Source organism: Perna viridis, chromosome 15 (assembly GCF_037379345.1).
Source record: "Perna viridis isolate PV_CMFRI_1.1 ecotype Kerala chromosome 15, ASM3737934v1, whole genome shotgun sequence".
NCBI lineage: Eukaryota > Metazoa > Mollusca > Bivalvia > Mytilida > Mytilidae > Perna > Perna viridis.
In genome coordinates this window covers 4,341,128-4,361,364 of record NC_142459.1, presented here as the reverse complement: position 1 = coordinate 4,361,364, position 20,237 = coordinate 4,341,128, and the positions used below count along the sequence as shown (strand labels likewise).

Genomic DNA, 20,237 nt, shown 5'->3' with positions numbered 1-20,237 from the left:
TAGTCTCTGAAAAGTCAGTTACATTAGACATGTGTAATCATAGTCACTGAAAAGTCAGTTACATTAGACATGTGTAATCATAGTCTCTGAAAAGTCAGTTACATTAGACATGTGTAATCATAGTCATTGACACTATTATTAATATCAAGTAATATCTTTAAAAAAAAAGATAGCCGACACAGTAAAATTTGTTCTAGTTTACTTATAATTCTATATTTCATCCAGGCAATAACTTTTAATTTAATTTTCAATACAGTTTTTTGAAACGCCACTAAGTGATAAGTTTTTGGCCAATCGAGAAACAGAATTGTGATCAGGTGACTTGCATTTCCATGGAAGAGCGTCTTTAAGGTCAAAGGGTAAAAAGCGAAACTATCCAACTGCGCCAGAAAAATTATTAATTAATGTTTTGTCCCAAGTACATATTATTTTGCACAATCTTACCAGTGCATTATAATACTTTGCAAAGGAAAATACTCACCATTATAAATGCAATAACGTACCCTACATGTCCAATGTAATATTCAGGTTTTGCAATAATACAAAAGGATAAAATCAAGTTTTTTCATTAACTGTTTTGGTAAATCTAATTTTGTCTAAGATGTGAACATGTCTATTGTATTAAGGAGGTAGACCTAGCGTGAGGGAAACAACTCTTGAAATCAGTGCTATGTTTGTATCTTTTTCAATTTCACCAATGCCTATCAAGCTTTCATTTGAAATAGAATGAAATCAATCCAAGTTACTTTGATGCTTACATGAGATTGATGTAAAATGCTGAATATAAACATCCCAATGATGAGAAAATATTACATTTGAAAAGTATAAAATAACAATAAGTTTGGGTCAAATATAGATTGGATAGTCATCTCAATTAAATAGACTGCAGTTTTATACTTTAGGACAACCAATCAGTCTATATATTGCCATATGACTGTCAATGTTATGAACTATTCACTGATTAGTCCATTATCTTAAAATTTCTGTACTGTATTTGAACATAAGATTTATGTCTACAGGAGAATGATTTATGCAAACCGTGGAGAAATATTTGGTCACTGGGACGCTGAATGGTCGTACACGTGGGGAGAAATTAAAGATACTCCAAAACGGTCACAGAAAGGGATAGAAGTTACACTGAGGGTTAGTTGTCAGCTATGAACTAAAAGCAATTTTTGTGTATATCTTATCTGTTAACCCTCTCTCTTTAGGGAGAGATAGTCCCATTTTTATGGGTCAATCTCCCTCTTTGAGAAAGTCTCCCACATTGGAGACACAAATCTCCCTCTTTCGTAAATTTCTCCTCCCAAAATTTCCCTCTTCGCTGAAATATTGCACAAATTATGTTCTAAATGACTTATTAAATTGATATCAATACAATGTTTATGTAACATAATAATCACTGAGAAACAATCAACCAATAATTAATCCTTTTGTTACTAATTACTCAAATTTTGATTAGAAAGTATTAGTAGATTATGAGATTATCATAGATTTGATGTCTTTGTCTTATCTTAGATTTCAAGCAAAATTATCCTTTTTTCCTGTGAAAAAGGTTGTCACACTAAATCTCCGACTTAGAAAAGCTGCACAAAAGGGAGATCTCCCTGTTAGAAAAGCTGAAAAGAGGGAGATCTCTCTCATTGATCATTCAAAAGGTTAACAGGTGTGTGCACATGTACCACTGAAGGGCACTACATTTCTAATGACAGGCCATGATACAGACAAGCATGATAATGAGTTGTTTATTCATTTTTGATGTTATGTTTCAGGAGAAAGAGAAGAAGAAGTTTCCATTTGGAAGCAGTTCAGCCAAGAAAGATGTCCACATATTTGACCCCAATGTTGCTGATGTAAGTTCTGTTGTTAAAGTTTGTATTCATGTGTCATTTTAATGGTGGGACACATAGGAAAATTGTAACACATGTTTTTCATATGTTTAGGACCATCATGAAAAATGTATGTTTAAGACTAACTAATTAATTCAGGAAAAAAGTAAACAAAAATTAAATGCAGAGATTTTGTTGCATAATTCATAATCAATATTGATAAGTCAAATTTAGTTGAAATACATGAAAAAATGGTGGAAAAATTTTCCCACACTTTTACCCTATATAGCAATAGAAAAAGAAATATCTCTGTTACAGATTCTTTAGAATGAATTTCAATAGCATTTCAGTTGTTTTACTGAATATGTTCAAGTAAAAAAAGTCTAAATTGAGAAAAATAATGTGCCACCCATTGCCTGGTTCTTAAACTTGAAAACTTTTTTTTTTCAGTATATCCTTAAGCAGATAGTGGAATCAATGAATCGCTTAAAGTAACAATGGACCTCATCAGAATCTTGCCGCACCCTTTTTTGTTTACAACAGACTATGCTTACACAATGCTCAATGTATAGACACTGCTTTCTGTTATGAGGGTTTTACTGGATTAAGTTTTGTCTCATAGCATCTGGTATCAGATTTGTGTTTAGAGGGAGACATTATTTCATTCTTTGTGACTTTTTTAGAAAAAAGTCTCTCCTTTTTGATATGCTGTTTTACATTTTTACAATTTCAACCAATTCAGTACAATTTTTTTTTTTTTTTTTATACTGAAAACATTTTTTTGTTTTTTATTATGATTTTATTAGGTCAGATTAAAATATGTATGAGTAATATTAGTGTGCATATCCTGGGTTGTAATAGTAAGCAACCATTTGATTTTTTTTTTTGCTGAGTAAAGCTTAATTTAATTCAAAATTAATAGATATGACTGGAACTCTTGTTGAACAAGGCTTAAGGAGTTAGACCTCAGGCAAGGGACATAAACCTTGAAATCAGTGATATGTTTGTATCTTATTCAGTTTAACAGAAGCCTATCAAGCTTTCATTTAAAACAGAATGAAATCAGTCCAAGTTACTTTGATGCTTACATGAGATTAATGTAAAATGCTGAAAGGGGAAAAATAAGAAGCCAGTACAGAAATTATTACAAAAGATAACGCTCTTAAAAATCCAATGATTGCTTATATAGTATAGTATAATCTAGTCTTTTAGCTGTTGTTAACCCCTACATTCCTGTATAACCCCTCTTTTAGAAGTATATCAAGCTCTGGCTAAAGTCAGATTTTAGCTCACCTGGCCATGGACCATGTGACCTTTTGCCATCACTTGGCATCCATCTGCATGAAGGATGATTTTTTTTTTTTTTTTTAATAATTTCTGGAACTACTTAACAAAATGCAAAGGAAATGCTGTATGATTCTTAGGGTATCCTGCACAAAGTTTGTGCTTTGATTTTTGATCCGTGAAAAAATGTGACCTCTGTTACTAATAATAGAACATATGGTCTGATAGCAGGTTTTTGCTTGTTAGATGTAGCCAAATTCTAGTAGGATAAAATTGAATTCAGCATGATGAGATTTTTGTGAAAATCTGTTAAGCCATTCACAGTTATTGCCCTTTTTAGGATGATTTTTTTTGGCTATTTTTGATGTTGTTACTCAAAAAAAATTTCTCTGGAACTACTGGACAGAATTCAATGAAATTAATATGATTGTTCCTTAAGGTAACATGACAAAATGGCTGTTGGGATTTTTTATCCATAAAAAAACATGGTTACTTTTACAAAAAATAGCTTATCAAGCCAGGTGAACAATTCCAGATCTTTAGAGCCTTTGGTTAATGGGATGGTAGACCATGTTCTACCTTGGTCGAAGTTTATATCAGATGGTAGACCATGTCCTACCTTGGTCGAAGTTTATATCAGATGGTAGACCATGTCCTACCTTGGTCGAAGTTTATATCAGATGGTAGAGCATGTCCTACCTTGGTCGAAGTTTATATCAGATGGTAGAGCATGTCCTACCTTGGTTGGAGTTTATATCAGATGGTAGAGCATGTCCTACCTTGGTTGGAGTTTCAGTATGTTCTTTTTTTCTTTTTTTAAGCATTGAATTTTTTTTTCAGTATTTTGTTGGACTTGAGTGAGTGAACTTGTTTTTCATTTTGTTCTAAACAAAAATGTTACTTTTTTGTTTTGTTTTGTCTCATTGCTTGTTATGTATTTATTTTTTTAAGTAGCTCTTTTTGTTATGATTTATTTTGGCTTTTATTTTGATTTGTGTTGTTAATCTGTATTTAAATGTCAGTACAAATGAAGAGATACTACAACATGGGCAAAAAATCTGGTGTTTTTAAACATTTACATTATATTCGGGTAAGTTTGGCAAGTATGACCCAAATCTTACATTACATTCTGGTAAGTTTTGCAAGTATGACCAAAATCTTACATTATATTTTGATCAGTTTTGCAAGTATGACCCAAATCTTACATTAGATTTTAATTAGTTTTGCAAGTCTTACCCAAATCTTACATTACATTAAGGTAAGTTTTGCAAGTATGACCCAAATCTTACATTACCTTCTGGTAAGTTTGGCGAGTATGACCCAAATCTTACATTACTTTCTGGTAAGTTTGGCGAGTATGACCCAAATCTTGCATTACCTTCTGGTAAGTTTGGCGAGTATGACCCAAATCTTGCATTACATACTGGGGACATTAACTTTAATATTCTGTTTAACAACTATGTACACTATGTTAACTATATCACTGAATATTTAAGTACTGTTTGTTATAGAAATCAGGCAGAAGACAGAAACTGGTCACGATTAATACACATTTGCCTGATATATATCTGGAGTAGTACTTATTCATGACTATATTTCAATACACATTATGTCATTTTTATGCCTTATTGTACTAGTTTATCACCTTATACATGTTTAATTTGCTTGTTTATTCAATGTGTATGGATCGTGCAATAAATGCTTAGAGGATTTCTTCTGTATCTGTGTAAAATTGTCAGGGACTTTATATTATACACTTCCCAATTACAGCTAGTAATAAAGTTAACTTCGGGAATCAGAGATTGTCTTCCCTTTAATGATTAAAGGAGTCACCAGAATATGAACTGGACAAAAAAATTAAATTTCCGTTCAGACTTTGATTAAAATAAAAAAAAAAGAATACCATCAAAACTACTATAATAGAAGTGATCTGTCAATACAATTCTATTGGACTGGATTTGAAGTTGAACATAGAGTACGAAATAGGCAAGATATAAATATGACTTAAGTTTTTGCATGGGGATACAACTATGGATCATATCTCTTTTTGCGAAAATAAGGTTCAAACAGACGCACATAATATACAATGAATCTCTATGTCTCTGGTTCAAAAAATAGAAAATAATTTGAAAAAAACTATATTCCCGAGAAAAAATCAGTGATCAATACCATTTTTAATTTTAAAAAAAACTGCAATTTAGAAACGTTAGTAGTAGAAACAGGGAACTAGAAATGCAAGCACACAACTAAATTTCTTAAGACGCAATCTCAAAGTACCATCGAAAACAGTAAAAGAGCATACATGTCGCTAGTACGACCCAAGCTTGAATACAGCGCCTGCGTTTGGGACCCACATATTTAAAAAAAAAAAACAAAACAAAACAAATCAACAAAATAGAGATGGTCCAACGCAGAGCAGCTCGGTTCACTTGCAGGCGCGTAGCTGAGGCCAAATTGAAGTGTAGGCAAAATTACGGCAGTGGGTCTGGGGGCCGCTTAAGGCCCCCAGCAGGTCCAGGGGGGCGACCCCCCCCCCCCCCGAAGCTCCTCGGAGATAGCGTTTTAGAGCATCATTTATGCCTCTCCTGGATGTATTTTATCTTAAAAAAAATTGGCAAAATTAAGTGCAGACAAAAGCTTTCTTGCCTAACGGCAGCTACGCGCCTGACTTGTAACAGATATCATAACACCAGTTCTGTCTCAGACATGCCGCTGAACATCTACAATGGCCAACATTACAGCTAAAGTGTGTTCAGACGAGGTTAGTAGTATTTTATAAGATCATTCACCTTCAACTGGCAATATATCCTACAAATCTGCTTGTACAATCTGACAATAGAACCAGAAATAAACATCCCTACCATTATACACATATTCATACAAAGAAATACACTTAAAAATTTTCATACTATTGTGGAAGCGCTTAAAATCTTGGGGCTTCGATATTAAGTCGTTTCAGGTTCAATACTTTATTTTGAACAAAACAATCTGTATGAAACAGGAAAAATGCCCTGTAATAAAAATACAAATATTATAGCACAAATTACAATTTTACATTTTACGCTTTAAATATTGTAACAAACATAAAGCAAATATAATGAAAGAAAAATAATACTCTATGCAAAAAATCCCTTCACAAGACGTTCGAATATTACGTAAAAATTACGGGAAATGAAAAATTCGTTTCATCTCAAAATCACCTGATTATGCATAAATAAGTCAATCAATCAATATGTTCATATTAATCCGATGTGCCAAGAAATATTATTAAAACATATGACGGGTATGTTCGGTAAATTAACATTGATTGTTGGTGCTTTCCGCCTGAGCAACACTATTAGGTTATATTCAGACAACCGTAAATTAACAAACACATCTGGAAATTATTTTTAAAAAAAATAAAGATAACTATGTGTATTATGTATTGTACGGCTCATTTGCGATCAGCAAATTACCAAATATCTTTAATTTTCGTGTCTTTCAAAATCGTACAAATCATAAAAAATAACAATAAGATATATACAAAAATATCTACCTCACATATCGTGCAAGTGGCACGGATAATTAAGTACATCTAGACATCATCAAATGCATCTATATCTTTCACAAGCATAAGTGTTCATCCTGTATAACAAAAATAATTATTATAAACCTCTGCTAATACATATTTGAGGAGAATCAACATGTAGTAACAAAAATACACTTTGAAATATAAATTCAAGATATTTAAATCCCGTATTTATTAGTCTATTTACCCTTAAAACAAAATTACAAGATTCTCTCGTGCAAATGTCTCGCCTAGTACACGTATGCGTTCAACCGTTACTGCTTAAAGTTTGGCTAAGAAATGATCATTTAAATTATTGAAAAATAAACGTTACTATTCAGTTATACCTAAATCATGTTTTATTTTATTTATACGGTTATAATATTTAGACATTAATTCTCACGCGCAAACCGGCATTCATGAAACTTTCATACCGGATAAAAACATTAATTTAAAGGATTTTTAACAAAATTAGGCAATAAATTGAGCATGCAAATATAACGAACCTTACTAAGTCATCATGCTGAATACAGTTACTGATTAGAAAAGTTTTCAAGATATATTATTTCCAACCAAGACCTCTGTCAAATTCTTATAGGTGTTGTCAAGTCGGAAACTGATTGGTGAGTGCCTCACGAACAATACTATTTACCCGCCAGAATAAAGTGTGCTGTTCAACCAAGCATAGAACGGAAAAAACCTAATCCAACCGAGAAAATACGAAATCTCAAACTGATAGAAAAGAAAAAATACCATTATGTCGTTTAGGTCTACTAGGTCAAAACGTTAATTTCCATCTGAAATTAACACATATAAATTGAAATAGGTTTTTATTATCTATGAAAATAAATATCAAATACAAACAAAATTCAAATTTAAGATACAAATAAAATATAAAATATCAGTAATTTTACATACTATCACACTATCCAAACCATCATTCAGTGGAACATGCTACCAACATCTGCAGTTTCTTGTAATACAGTAGACAGTTTTAAAGAGCAGATCACCACGTCTGCTCTGTCGCAAATTTTCTGAACAACAAGAAATGAAAATAGTTATAAAAAAAAACAAAAAACAAAATCAAAAACTAACAAAATCACTTTTGATTGAAAAAATATTTTCACTGTATATATTTTCCATTACTTATATTAAAAGTTCATTTTAAATTTATTCGGTAGCCACGCATGCAAACGGCACGTAATAGTCCGTATAATGATAAATTTGAAGATAGATAGATAGGGGGGATAACCAAAATATGGTCACGAGTGCCGAAGAACGCCTAGATTTACTTAATGAGACTGTGTGCAGAACTTGTTCCACGCAAGCGCAGGAGTAAAAATCTTAATGCGTTCTTGGCACGAGTGGCTGTCCACCACAACACAGAGCTGGTTTCATAACCTAAGAGTTGATTATCCATCGAAGTTAGTACTCCACGAAATACGATTAAGTCGCCAAACTGTTTAGTCTGCTGACTTTAATGATGAAAGGGTCGTTACAAAAGAAGACCATTCATCGGTGTGTGTGTCAATATTGATATCATGAAAGCTATTTTTGTATTTTATATTTCCCTGTGCTTGGTGTTTCATGTCAACCACTTTTTATAAATAAATGTATGTAAAAATATAATCGTTATTTTAGTGCACTCACATTTAACCTGAGTTTTCGTTTGACAAAAATAAGCTGATAATGAGTAAGCGACATGTCTTAACTTACGATCTGACGATGCTTTTTGGTGTTTGTTTTTGTTTGTTTTGTTTTGTTTTGGTTTGTTTTGTTTTGTTTGTTTTGTTTTGTTTTGTTTTTTTTTTTTTTTTTTGTTTATGCATGAAAATGCTATGTTTCCTTATCACTATCAGCCAGCACTCCACAGCATTGTAGAACTGCCTAATTGTGGTCTTGTAATCTGATGCTTTGTAACATTTATCACTTTAAAAATTGTCAAGCATCTGTAAAATTATATCATAGAAATAGCTCAAGCCAAGGCCTTCAGAATGCAGTAAAAATTTCTGATAAAAAATTACGCACAGCAAATAGGGTTACCATAGAAACCATGCAAAAATAAGCGGAAATTTGCGAAAAAGTTGATAAAATCGGGTTTAAAAATATCAAATTTCCCGCAAAATGTCTTAAATTTTTATTTCATGCCATGAAACTGTCTAAACTTTTTCCTTGGGAAACCCATTCCTCATATGGGCATTGCAAAAAATGGACTTACTTCCACTTTCGCAATGAAGTCAAATTGTCATTGAAAAAACACCCCTTCAACATTGAAAATATATGAAACATTGCAAAATACTTTTTAAAGTCTCCTTTTTTTCAGAAAAAAATTAATCAACAATAGATTCTTCATTTTTAATCACTATAGCAACCACCAGTTTTCATTAATGTCATTTTTCATCCCTAGCCAAAAGTGCGAAACTAAACTAACTGTGGAGTGCTGGCTCAGATATTCACATCACTTCTTTTTTGTCATATATTTGCATCCTTAGTTACCAATGTTCTGATATTTGTGTCCTTTGTAACCTGTGTTCTGATCATTGTGTCCTTAGTTACCAACGTTCGGATAACTGTCCATAGTTACCAATGTTCTAATAACTGTGTCCTTCGTTACCAATGCAGTGATTTCACTATTTTTTCTCCTAAAAGGTCAAGTAAAAATTTGAACAGGACAAATCTATTAATTCTTAATTAAATGATATGTAATTTTTCCACTTGAACCGGCCAGACAGGTGTTTGAATCATGCAAATTGCCTTCAGCCTGTTCCTATTGAAAACTGCCAATGTTCTGATAACTGTGTCCTTAGTAACCAATGTTATGACAACTGTGTCCTTAGTTACCAATGTTTTGATAATTACCCTTAGTTACCAATGTTCTAATAACTGCGTCCATAGTTACCAGTGTTATGATAAATGTGTCCTTAATTACTAATATTCTGATAATTGTCCTTAGTTACCAATGTCCTGATACTCATGGCCTTAGTTACCAATTTTGTGATAACTGTGTCCCTAGCTACCAATGTTCTGATAACTGTGACCATTGATTTACATTTGTACTCTTACTTTACCATTGTTTGATAGTTGTGTCCTAAGTTATATAGATGTCTATTTTAAATGTCTCTATTTTGTGGTAAGGAAAAAAAAACAAAACAGAATAAGGAACTATTTGTAGTAATATTTTGAAACAATAATTCAACGCTTCAGTTCTCGATGCATGTTATGCTATGAAGAGGTAAGGGCTGTAAATTGTTTTCAAACTTAGTTAAAAAAAATACGGTTCATTCGCTTCAGTCCCATTTAGCCAACTTTTTTTTTAAATTTTAGGTGATAGAGGTAAAAAATGAAAGTTGGCTAAATGAGATCAAAGATTTTGGACACTAAAGCAGTTATTTATATTTGTTTATTAAAGAAAAAAACTCATATAGCATTTAAATTTCCAACGTAAGATTTTATCGTATATCTTTGAGATCTAATCTGTAATCAAGAAAATTATTACTATCTAATTGTATTTTGTATGTTGGCATTCCTTGAAGACAGATTCAGATTCAGATTCAATACTTTATTATACTACTCTCACATACAAAAAAAAATAAATCTACGAAGAACAAATAAAACATAAGCATCGTATTCACCAGACTAAAAAGACTTAAGAGGAATTGTTTAAAGACACAGGTGTAAAAGTCTACAAACTATATACATTACAATTATAAAAATATTGGGTTTATTTCTTAAAAAATAACATGTAAAACTATTAACACGTGTTTTTTTTAATTAGTGCTATAAGATATCAAGATATCTTGTTCAAGATACCCTCAGAATGCAGGATTTGAGGTTTAATATTTCAAAATTTTCTTGGAGGCCCCAACTCCCCTAGCTAATGCGGAACACTTCGTCATCACCAGCGATGATCCTGTCAAATACCTTTTTGACCCCCCCCCCCCCACACCTTACCTAAAACTGGATCCGCCATTGATATAGTTATTCCAACTACAATGAATTATGTTAAACAGTGATATAAAAGACTATTTCTTCTTGATAAAATGTTGCTGCAGGTTTTGGCAGCAATATTACTCATATTTTCAATATTAAATAAAAATATAAACTTTTCATTTTCTGATAAGATTAAAATATTCATTTAAATGTGTTGCGCCATTCAGCGTAGGTTGCCTAAAATCTGCATGTACAGGGCACTGTATAATAAGGGACCGGTCATCCACATAGGACCGGTGCAAAAAAAAAAAAATAATAATAAGAGCCTAAATAAAAGTTGCAACCCTATGGCTATCTGACTTGAAAAAAAATTATGTCCTGTGTCAACTTGGTAGGGAAAAAGTTGGTGTCCTATCATGGTTTTCTTATAAAGTTTTTATTTGAAAATATTATATCAACACATACAGTGTATTAAAGATCTTACAAATGAGATATTGACGTAAAGCTATTTCTATTTTAATACATATACAGTGGCGGATCCAAAGGTGGGGCGAGGGGCCCGGGCACAGGCCCCCCTTGGAAAATTGCAATTTAAAAAAAAATTGTTGAAAAATTGTTCAAGATACCCTCAGAATGCAGGATTTGAGGTTTAATATTTCAAAATTTTCTTGGGGGCCCCCAAACCCCCTAGCAAATGCGGAGCATTCGTGATCCTCACCGGTGGTCCTGTCTTTTTTGACCCCCCTTTACCTAAAACTCTGGATCCGCCACTGATATAGTTGTTCCAGCTACAATGAATTATGTTAAATAGTTGTATTATTTACTGCATTTATATGTTGTAGACTATTTTTGTTATAATAATTTGTTTTTTTTTTAAGTTCATAAAAAAAATTAGTTCAAAGTATTTATTCGTAAAAAAAAACGTGTCCTATGGATATTATCAGTAAAAAAAGTGATGTCCTATGTGGCGATTAATCTTGACAGTCCCTAACATGTAACTCATCTTCAATATCAGAACTGCAAATGAAACAAGTTCTTTAAAAAATATCTAATCTTTCTTATCTACCAATTTCTATTTAAGGGGGACAACTCCATATCTAAAACGATCAAAAACATATATATATATGTTTAATACAAGAAATGATTTTTAGATATGTCTCTGTACAAAATTCTTGTCTATACAATTCATACGTTCTTAATATGAGCTAAATCTTAACACATACAATTTATACGTTTATACGTTCTTAATTTACTAACCGTCAGCATATGAGCTAAATCTTAACACCAGTCGATCTCTTAAATTTTACAAACATATCTTCCTCGAGTTGTTTGACAATATTTTTGTGCATTATGTTTATTTCAAAATTACAATATTGCGCATATATATATACCGTTTTAACATTTCCGTTACATTGTAGCCCCAGTTTTTAATTTTTGTATTAAATTTTCGTATAGACCATTCAAAAACTTTAAAAATATTATATTTGGGTCCATATTAGAACATCTTGCCCAATGTCTAAAATTGAATGCCCATTTTTTAACATGTGGGGATTTCCAAGCCTCATTCCCAGATATAGCATCACTGGGAGTGTATTTACCAACTCCCGTGTCCCTGTTTTGGGCAGCATTAATACACGAGAAACCCCTACTTCCCCAAGTACTAACACTGTATGGCAAATTTCTGACCAAACAGATGGATTTCTAAGTGCATATTTTTTTGCAATATTTTTTAATATTAACACTGAGCTCATTATCAATAAACAAAATATGTAGTTCATCTAACATTTATTTGTAAATCTACCCCATTTTCTGCCATTAAAATGACATCATCAGCATATACATTAATTTGAGGTAAATACTGTAATCTGATTGGTTAAAATAATTTGGTTATATCTCAATGGATAAAAAAAATATTCAGTTAAATTCAGAGCTATTTTTCTCTCATCTTTAAAGATAAAACTATCTTTTATAAAATTAATTTATAAGAATTTGACAAAATTGTTACCATGGCCAATTCTTAAATAACAAAATTTCATCTACCTGTATACCATCTACCTGTATATCAATACCTAATTAATTAATTAAAGACACATAAGAGAGGAAAATCAATTAGTAATGGTAATTAATAATCAATTAGTAATGGTAATTAATAATCAATTAAAATAACTAGGCCAATAATCTTAATATTCCTTCCGGTACAGTATATACTAAGGCCAAACTAAAGATTTGATTCTTCAAAACAAAAGGAAAATCATATTATATTAACAGCATATTCTGGTTGCTTTGCTACAAGTTACCATACTAGCTTTCTGAAAGCAGACTTGTATATTCTAGAAACCTCGTGCGCTTTCGCTTAAAAGCAATGCAAACTCCAACAATGACACAAGCTAAAGTTGTGGCACCGATGGATATACCTGCAACTTCTCCTCTTGAGATGCCAGGCTTATCTAAATACACAACATGATTGGCATTCAGTTTCTCGCGTAAGGTGTTCATAGCATTTGAGTCAGACTGTAGCTCTGTCCATTTACCTTCTTCAGGCTTAGGTCCTTTGCTTTCTGGGTCAATCAACTGCATCCACATGGTACCGTCTCTTGATATAACATAGTCTGCTGTCGACTCGAGGCTTTCCGCCGGTATCGACGTATAAGGTGGCACTTGCACACGGGGAAACTTCAGTTCAGAAAGAGCACCAGTTTGTGCGCAATACATCACTTCACAGAAATTGTCCATAGTTGCAAGGTGGTTGCTAAATCCCGTTGGACAAGTCTTCTTATTGGACGATTTGACTAGCGGATTACCATGCATACAACTATAAAACCCCCCGAATGGAACAGCCGATTTTGTACCAAGTTCGTAATCATCACTAATGCACACTTTGATTTTAGAGGTTATTGTCATCGCGTTGTAATACTGAGGACATGATTTCGATCGTGTTACGAAGTTACTGGTCTGGTCAGAAAACAGACCACCAAACAGATAACCACTGTTTTGTGGTAGTTCCGAGTCGGGTTTCGCATGACACCAGTAGCTCTTATAGGTTGCTTTTCCTTGGTAAGAGTAATCATGACAACAGTGAAAAAAAATCCAGCATTTATGGCATTTGTGTTCATGCTGCACTTTGGAAGTCTCACCTTTATGTATTAAGGTAGCATCGTATCCCTCGGGACAACTGAAACCCTGTGTTTTTGGATGTTTTGTTGTCAGCTTATTACACAGATTCTCGTTATTGATGAGTTTCCCGGTAAACTGACAAATTTGAAAAACCCCACCAAACGTAAGATTGGTTACTGGTGTATGACACGTTCCGTCGTCGGTGTTAGCGATGAAGCTGAAGTTTGGAGCATCAGTATTTGTACACCCGGGATATGTATTATGCTTGTAGTATAATTCGATTGCGCCTCTAACTGACTGAACGACTTCTTCCACAAGATTTGCAGACAGTTCCGGTAGAGACGTTCTCGTTAAGACGTAATCAAGTGGGTAACCATCTCTGTCGATTGGTACTAAATCGTTCTCAATATTGGAGGTCCACTTCCCAAGGGTGAAATTTTCTGGGTTAAGTGCTTGACCGCCGTACGTTCTAATATCGGAATTTGTTAGAGCCCGATTATATTTATCTATAGTTTTCTTACTAATAGAAAATCCGTATGAGGCGTTTGCGTTAACTAATCCTAAAACCGAAACACCGGCTGCCATCGAAATTTTGAATTTGTCGACGTCTTTATCTTCTAAGACAGACGATTTGAGTTGGTCTACTTTTACGATGGAGGCACCAGCGTCTACAGTTGTCAGCACATGTGTACCAAAATCACGGATCAGAAGTTCGCTTTCATATTTTGATGAGTATTTTCGGTTGTTTTGGATATGGTTAGCAATTTTCAACACACGGAGACGAAAGTCAGGGTCTAATTGAATATCTGGTAGAATCTTAGCTTTGTAACGAACATATCTAGCTTGTACTTTTGTTGTCACTGCATGGTCTTCAATCTGATGCGACTTCACATTTTCGAACTCGGAGGAGAAACTTCCAGAAATCGTAACCGCTTTGATGGTTCCCGATGCTTCCCGATTGATCGAAAATGATGTGTCAGTCTCGTAATCTTTCCAGTGGTCAAAGATTTTCGAGAAGACATTCATATGACTTGTTTTTATTGGAAGCGTAACGATTCCGTCAGGAATAAGATAGCGTCCATCTTCTGTTGTTCTGCATCGAGAGTAGTTGAAATTGACGACAACACCTCTATTTTCATTCACTAAGTTGTCCCAACCAAAACCGGGCAATACTTCAAACATGTAACTGTGTCCGCCACAAGCTCTTGGGTCACCTATCGCGTATTTCTTTTCAGCTTTCACCAATGCCAAAGTGAGAAAGACGATTTTTATCAATAGAACGACTTTCATAGTTACCAATTCAGTTTTTTACGACACTGCAATAAACAAATGAAAGATTTTATTATGCAATATGTAAACAGAATGTAAACTTTGGCTTCTATTCTAGAAGGAATAAAACTCTGTTTTATCCAAAACAATAATTTATTTGGTTTTAAAGGGCCTTACTCAATTATTAGCACAGTTTGTACTCTTTACTTTAGCCTGCAGGATATCTACAAGTTCGGTGACTGTTGAACGTCAATATTTATATCAGTTTGAAAACGTTTAAGTTCAAAAAGCTAAGTTAATAAATCCCATTACTATATAGGGAAGTAATAATAACATTGTAGAGGTAGGTCCTGGATTTCAGGTTTGAATAGGGCAGGAAGATAACGTGAGCAAAGCGCAAGACTGAATTTCGGGAGCAAAAATTGTGGAGAATCTTATAGATTTTAAGACCAGTTTCATCCATACAGAGTTACATTTAACGTAATATAGTGGTAGATCCAGGGGGTGCAGGAGGTTTGCACTCGTCCTTTTCATTTGAATTTTTTTTCATTTTCATGTGTAAATTTGACCAAAATGGTATATAATGTCCTAGCAACCCCTTTTTTCTGAGGAACCTCGAATGGCACCCCTCCTTTTCAAAGTGTCTGGATCCGCCCCGGTAATAATATATGAGACCAGGTTCATCCATATAGAGTTGAACAAAACGTAATAAGCTAGATTTGAGACCAGGTTAATCCATACCGAGTTTCACAAACGGTATACGATATGAGACCAGGTTCATCTAAACAGTTGCACAAAACGCTATAAGAGTTGAGACCAGGTTCATCCATACAGAGTTTAACAAACGTTATAAGATATTAGACCAGATTCATTCATACAGAGTTGCACAAAACGCAATAAGATACGAGACAAAGTTCATCTTAACAGTTGCACAAAACTCTATAAGATATGAGACCAGGTTCATTCATACAGAATTGCACAAAACGGAATAAGATATGAGACCAGGTTCATCTAAACAGTTGCACAAAACGCTGTAAGATTTGAGACCAGGTTCATCCATACAGTTGCAGAAAACGCAATAAGATATGAGACCATGTTCATCCATACATAGTCTCCCAAAACGCAAAAAGATATGAGACCAGGTTCATACATTTAACGCCTAACGCATCCTGATGCAATTAACTGAAATTCTGAGAACTCACTCTGTGTTGCATTAGTGTGTGTGGTGTAGCGATGACAAGTTTATTAGTAGTTTTTTCCGTGTTTGTGTTTGTTTTATCGTTGTTGTTAATTTGTTAATATACGATAAGAAAACAAACGAATCATCTGACGTCTTTGTAATTTTTTATAGACAAAACCGTCGTTAACAGAAGTGACAATGTCCAAGAATGTGACGACTCTATTCGCTACAATGCTCCATCGGATCACATTGATACAGGGAGATAACGTAAGTATAGAAGGGTCTGAAAAATTCCCAACGATGTTAGAACTGTCAAATTTGCGAAGCTAGGCCGTATAAATGGATTGTAACATTATATGTTTTGTCACATCACTGCAATCATTTACATCACACGACTCTTTTACTTTATTTCTTCAAAGTTTATTTATTCATTTACCACTCGAATCATTATCAAATAATTTGTATATTCATTTCCGTAACGTTAAGGAAATTTACAAATACTTCCGTGATTGGTTTCAATGATTTTAACACACTAATGATGATTTCTGTCATAATAAACAGGTCACAGGCAAACTATTTTGGGGCTGTGGGGACTAGATCTATACCAATCACGGAGCTGAAGGATTGGATCGGACCTATAATGGTGCTTAGGGAAATTATATCGGATCTATAATGGGGCTGTGGGAATTGCATCGGACCTATAATGTGCTTATGGAAATTAGATTGAAGCTATAATAGAACTGTAAAGATTGGGTCGGACCTATATGATAATGGGACTGAAGGGACTGCATGGATCGGACCTATAATGGGCGTTAGTGGATTGGATCGGACTTATAATGGAGATTATGGGACTAAATCGAAAATATTAGGTGCTGTAGGGACTGGATTGCACCTATAACAAAGGAGCTGGAGGGATTGAATCGAACCTACAACGAGCTGCGGGGCCGACCTGATTCTATAATGTGGCTGTGGAGACGATCAGATCTATAATGGGACTGTGGAGACGATCAGATCTATAATGGGGCTGTAGAGACAATTAGATCTATAATTGATCTGCAGGGACGATCAGATCTATAATGGGGCTGTGGAGACGATCAGATCTATCATGGGGCTGCGGAGACGATCGGATTTATTGGGGAGTGTAGTGACGATGGGATCGCCAATTTTGTGTTTTAACGCTGACATATATTTTTATGGATTCATATCTACTTATGTTAATAGCAAAATCAATGAGATACCTTTTAAGAAAGATAAAACACCATCCGAAAAGGTCCATTTATCATTTTGTAAACATATACTAGGCATAAGTGCTTGTCAAGATTAAAGCCAGGCATACTTCCTATTGAACACGATGTCAAAGTACAATCGCTTATATACTTTACCAGGCTGCATAATGATGAACTTGGATCCTTTGCTTAAAGAATTTTACAAATGGACTCACAAAATATCTATTTATGTCATTCACACGATAAAGATGTTGTACCAACTGGTCTGAATAATACAATGTCATGTCAAAACACGTCTACAATGATACAAAATCTGCCCAGACAAGTCATTGAGAGGTAATTTATCAGGATCATATTGATAATCTAACTGAACAAAATGAACTATTCTTGTATAAGCATCTAAAACGAAATTTTCCCGGAGATTTTGGTCTTATTTTGCATTTGTATTGTGTCACAAGCTGTATGTAATTATGCTTAATGACAAATAAAGGTCATAAAGTTCATATACGGGGCTTGGGCACTGGCTGAGATCCAAAAAGGGACTAAGGGGAGTGGATCGGATCTATAATATGACTGTGGGGACTAATTCCATGTATGGAGCTGTGCGGACTCCATAAAAAGTCTGTGGGAAATTAATTGAAGTTATAAAAATGACAAAAATGACGACCGGATTTATAAAGGAGCGGAGAGGACTTTACGGTCGGATCTGTAATTGGGCTGCGAAAATTGCATTAAGTCATTAATTCGAGCCATTTTCATAAATCTTTGGAATAAATTTCATTTTATTAGTAAAAATTAAATCAGTAAAATAACGATTTTAACGGAGAATAAGTTTCTTTAAATGAACTTGTACGATACTTATAATATTATACATAATGTGTGTATACGGTAGATTTGCCCTAGCTGGCTTGTAACGTTTTCGATTAGGGTTGTTTAAATTAACAGAACAAACTAAGAACTGATATGAAGACATCTTAGTTTTGACAAGAAAACCTATTAAACTTTTTCCTCTTAATGTTAGTAATCTATGAAAAGTTTGGAAAAAGCTGAAATTGTTATTATTATTGATATGTCTTCATAACGCACTACAAAATTTTAGCTAATATCTTGCACGACGTCCGTACAAATACTATGACTCAAGTGCCATGTTCTGTCTATAAATTTTTAAGATAAGATTAAAAATAGAAGAAAAATATATCTTACCCCTTTCATATTCCGTAGACTTGAACAAGGAAACAGTTACTTGTAGCATGCGCATAGGACAACTGTTTATTTGTAGAAGGAGGATTTCCCCAAGGAAACACCCTGATTGACATTTTCAATGACAATGAAAAAAATTAAATATACCAAATGTATGTGAAATTTGTTACTTATTTTGACTTACGTTTAACATTCGTTAGATACTAGTTTGAAACACTGTTTGATAATCGTTTGACACTCCGTTTGATATCCATTAAAAGATTTGACAGTCTTTCGGCATTCATTTCATTTTCATAAACGCTATTTTGGGATTTTAACTATTACAGTATTTCTTATTATGGATAGGAATTCTAAAGAGCCTAAAGATCTAAAATCGATAGCTAGAGACCGGGCCTCAAAAGTTGGTGGTCAGGACCGTTTTGACATATACGAAGTCTACGTTTGCAATGACTTTTGTTACCCTTAACTGCAAGTGTATCAAGCAGCCAATATGTAGGGGTTGTAGTACTTGAATAAGGAGATAATCGACAGCCAATCGATACTCGATACTTAAACACTGAAATCGCTCACCGGGGCTCTGAAGTTGGCGTACGAATTGCTTGAACATTTACAATGACTTTTGTCACCTTTCACCGGAAGTGAACCAAGCAGCCACTATATAGGGGATCGAAGTTTGACAATATAATCTTTTTTTTTAAATTCTGCTTTGTGTATTTGAAAGAGTAATCAATGGAACCAAGGTTCTAGCGGTAATCAAAAGTATGTAATCCAGAGACAAAGACCAGACATGGAAAACAGACATACACAACAAAGAATATAAAGTAACTGAAATATTACGTACAAAATAACAAAAGCAAATGAGCAACTCGGACTCCACTAAAAGCTGGGCGCATGGACCAGGTACACCGGTAGAGTAAGCGTCCTCTGTTTTTCTAGAAAGACCAGCCGGACTAGAAAATATCAAGTCCGGGGTAGACCAAAGAGGACAGGAAAACTGACACGTTGAGCGAATCAGTTTTCATTGCACAGATGGATACACCATAATGATCCACGAATTCATGAAGACGACCATAAAACTACTGAAGTGATGACTTCAATCTTGTAGTAACATAACCCTGTTCCAGAAGCTTACTTGTTAGAAGTCTAGCGCAGTCAAAATGAAATCTGAACTGAAGTGTGTCATGGGTCCATATTTTGACAAAAGTGTAATTGAAACTATAAAAAGAAATGTTATTTTAAATCTCTTTACAGATGTGAATGTATGCATGCTTTGGCTTGAAATTGTCCCCTACCACGCTACAACTGGAGATCTTTTGATGTCATATAAAAAAAAACAAGACAACGAAACAAGATATCGTTGGATAAAATTTAAAGTGATTTCATAAGGCTATGTTTATTTAAAATAAAGTAAGCATAGTAGTTATATAACATACAATATTAAAACAAAATGATAAAATACAGTTTCCACTGGTATAACTAAAACAGTCATGTAGCATTCTCGCCTGAATATAGCTGAAATATTGCTGCTCGGGCGTTAAACCCCAACAATCAATCAATCCAACAAAACAGTCATGTTATAGCATTCCAACAAAATAGTCATGTTGTAGTAATCCAACAAAACAGTCGTGTTGTAGCATTCCAACAAAACAGTCATGTTG

The 20,237-nt window shown here is 33.8% G+C and overlaps 2 protein-coding genes and 1 long non-coding RNA gene across 15 annotated transcripts in view; 1 reads left to right on the top strand and 2 right to left on the bottom strand.

Annotated features, from left to right (window-relative positions):
- LOC148596638 (intermembrane lipid transfer protein VPS13A-like) overlaps window positions 1-4,826 on the top strand; it is a 118,481-nt gene extending 113,655 nt beyond the window's left edge. For all 13 annotated transcript variants that reach the window (XM_088563762.1, XM_088563760.1, XM_088563756.1 and 10 more), the window contains 3 exons: window positions 1,020-1,143; window positions 1,773-1,853; window positions 2,280-4,826. In XM_088563762.1, the coding sequence (XP_088419888.1) occupies window positions 1,020-1,143; window positions 1,773-1,853; window positions 2,280-2,324 (250 nt within the window). In that variant the 3' untranslated portion in view covers window positions 2,325-4,826. The remainder of the gene's footprint in view (window positions 1-1,019; window positions 1,144-1,772; window positions 1,854-2,279) is intronic.
- Window positions 4,827-6,066: 1,240 nt separating this feature from the next.
- Window positions 6,067-8,593, bottom strand: LOC148596637 (uncharacterized). The gene is made up of 3 exons (XR_015919149.1): window positions 7,167-8,593; window positions 6,649-6,737; window positions 6,067-6,124 (listed from the first exon to the last, which is right to left on the bottom strand). It is a non-coding gene; the product is annotated as an uncharacterized LOC148596637 (long non-coding RNA).
- A 1,611-nt stretch (window positions 8,594-10,204) lies between these two features.
- Window positions 10,205-18,689, bottom strand: LOC148596636 (macrophage-expressed gene 1 protein-like). The gene is made up of 2 exons (XM_088564509.1): window positions 18,583-18,689; window positions 10,205-15,020 (listed from the first exon to the last, which is right to left on the bottom strand). The coding sequence occupies exon 2, from the start codon at window positions 14,992-14,994 to the stop codon at window positions 12,892-12,894; it is 2,103 nt and encodes a 700-aa protein (XP_088420635.1). The 5' UTR covers window positions 14,995-15,020; window positions 18,583-18,689; the 3' UTR covers window positions 10,205-12,891.
- Window positions 18,690-20,237: the final 1,548 nt, after the last annotated feature.